Source organism: Sardina pilchardus, chromosome 11 (assembly GCF_963854185.1).
Source record: "Sardina pilchardus chromosome 11, fSarPil1.1, whole genome shotgun sequence".
Classification (NCBI taxonomy): domain Eukaryota; kingdom Metazoa; phylum Chordata; class Actinopteri; order Clupeiformes; family Clupeidae; genus Sardina; species Sardina pilchardus.
Window position 1 is genome coordinate 4,733,391 of NC_085004.1, and position 2,500 is coordinate 4,735,890.

General features: G+C 43.6%; 1 protein-coding gene across 1 annotated transcript in view; it reads left to right on the forward strand.

Moving 5' to 3' along the window:
• Window positions 1-2,500, forward strand: part of gabra4 (gamma-aminobutyric acid type A receptor subunit alpha4) — an 18,012-nt gene that overhangs the window by 2,484 nt on the left and 13,028 nt on the right. Inside the window, exons 3-5 of the mRNA XM_062549007.1 lie at window positions 129-196; window positions 656-876; window positions 1,120-1,202. Of these exons, the coding sequence (XP_062404991.1) occupies window positions 129-196; window positions 656-876; window positions 1,120-1,202 (372 nt within the window). The remainder of the gene's footprint in view (window positions 1-128; window positions 197-655; window positions 877-1,119; window positions 1,203-2,500) is intronic.

Here is a 2,500-nt window from a genome sequence, read left to right on the forward strand (position 1 = left end):
CGAGGCCCGAGGAGCCGTATAAACGCTGAATGAGAGGCACCTACAGATGATGATCATCTCCACGCTGGTAACTGTAGATGTGCACTAACAATACAATGTTTTTAACAACAATTCAATTATTTTGACAGGTCCAGTGACAGAAGTCAAGACTGACATTTACGTCACCAGTTTCGGTCCTGTTTCTGATGTTGAAATGGTAATGAATGCTGTGGAAAATGGAAATGTACTGCAGAACTGTTATTAACATCAGTGTCATGGGCATAATATAAAAACAGTTTATTAGACTTCTGATTTGTGGTCTGTTAGTCCTTTGTTTTGACTTTAAAGACCCTTTAGTTTTGTAGTTTGAAAATGATTTACCTGAAAACCCCTGTCAGTGATCTTAGACTCGGACTTAGACCTAGTGAAGTAATCATGGTGAGACAGATGCCGCTAAGTAGGTTAGTGAACAAGCTGGCCAAAAAACCTTAGGAGGCCAGAGCTCAATAGTGGTCACTGTGAGAAGATTTACTAAAGTAGTGCTACAGTCTGTGGTCTCATTTTCTACGTTTCGAGGATTTGTATTCACTGAGGACAAAAATCTGATTAAAGATTAAGTGTAGTGAGAAATGTCCAGTTTTGTTATGACTTGTCTGTTTGTTTTCTGTATTTATAGGAGTACACAATGGATGTGTTTTTTCGGCAAACCTGGGTGGACAGACGACTGAAATATGAAGGGCCTATTGAGATCTTGAGACTCAACAATCTCATGGTGACTAAGGTGTGGACCCCTGACACGTTTTTCAGGAATGGGAAGAGATCCGTGGCTCACAATATGACGGCCCCAAACAAGCTCTTCCGCATCATGAAGAATGGGACCATCCTTTACACTATGAGGTGAGACTTTACTTGGGATCATGTCCTTTGAAGATGATTATGCTGAACCAAGTGAAACATGCACAAAGTAGAGCTTTCTATCTATTTGTATCTATTTGTGACATTATCTTACTCTCTCTCTCTGTGTGTGTGTGTGTGTGTGTGTGTGTGTGTGTGTGTGTGTGTGTGTGTGTGTGTGTGTGTGTGTGTGTGTGTGTGTGTGTGTGTGTGTGTGTGTGTGCGCGTGTGTGTGTTGATCTTTAGACTGACGATCAGTGCAGAATGTCCAATGAAGCTGGTGGATTTTCCTATGGATGGTCACTCTTGTCCCCTTAAATTTGGGAGCTGTGAGTAACTCTGCACTTACAGTCAACTACCTCAGCCAGATGGAGCCCATTTCCCCTCCTCACTGATGTATAACTGCTGCTTACACCTTCTGGCTTACTCTAACTCTTCTTATTGTTGTATCAGCCCATTGCCATGTTGTTATTTTTAAGCATACAACAGTCTGACCATTTAGCACAACTCATTACTGCGATTCACAGATTACAATAATGAATCCCTCATGCTTTCCTGGCCCAAACTACAGTACAGTGTGTGGTGGAATAGAGGACATGTTTGTCGCTTCTACAAGTGGTGATTCAGCTTGAGTTAAATCAGGATGAGCATGACACATGACATTATATCAGTGTACATGTGTGGAGCTCTCTCAAATTAAGAGAGAATGTGTTGTTGCTGCAAAAACTAAATGCCATCCCATTTTAGAGGAGATCCGATTCTATCAAAACCAAATGGAAAAGAGCCTTTTGGGAATGAATTGACTGTGATGTGACTCAAATGGTCTTGTTAATGCTGTCACTTCAGAAGACATAGACTCTTCTTTGCTGTTAGATTATTTTGAAAACATACTGGAGTTAATTTGTCAGGACTGGTTACTCTGAGCAGGAGAGAGAATGTCAGCTCGAAGTGTTTGCTTTCATTTCTGCCATGTGTGTGTAGTCAGAACTCCTCAATCCCTGAGCAAAGTCCATAACAATAGCCTCGCCTGCGAGGAGTGGAAATGCAAACTCAAAATCAGATCTCACACCAAAACCAGGACAAAAATGACGATATCAGCACCATACTCAAGAGCGGTCAGCAAAAAAAAAGAAAAGAGGGAAATATAGAAAAAAAGGGAAAGGAGGAAAAAGAAAGATAGGTGGAAAGAAGAGAGAGAGGAGAAAGAGAGAGAGAGGCTAATCTCAAAAAGAGGAATCTGTGGAACATGGCTGCCTCTTATCACCGCTGCCTGAGTGATTTGGAGATAATATCTGTCCTGGAGATGGAAGGAGAAAAAGCTCAGCAGGGACGAATTCTACCCCACCCCCAAACTCACGTCTTCCTCCTCCTCCTCCTCCTCCTCCATGGTTCCAGTAAATACAGTGACATTGGGGAGGACGAAGTTCTGATTTGGAGCTAGTGAGCGATTAATCTGGCTTTGGAGAGGTAATAATAGCGGTGGTGGCTACCTGGTGGCTGGTCCCCGCTGTGCTGTGCGGCTGGTGGCCTGGGGACAGGGAGGCAGACGCAGGGCCGGCAGGCCCACGCCGCACCGCAAAGGTCACAATCTCTCCTCTCACGCCCCAGGTTAGCACAGACCTATTCC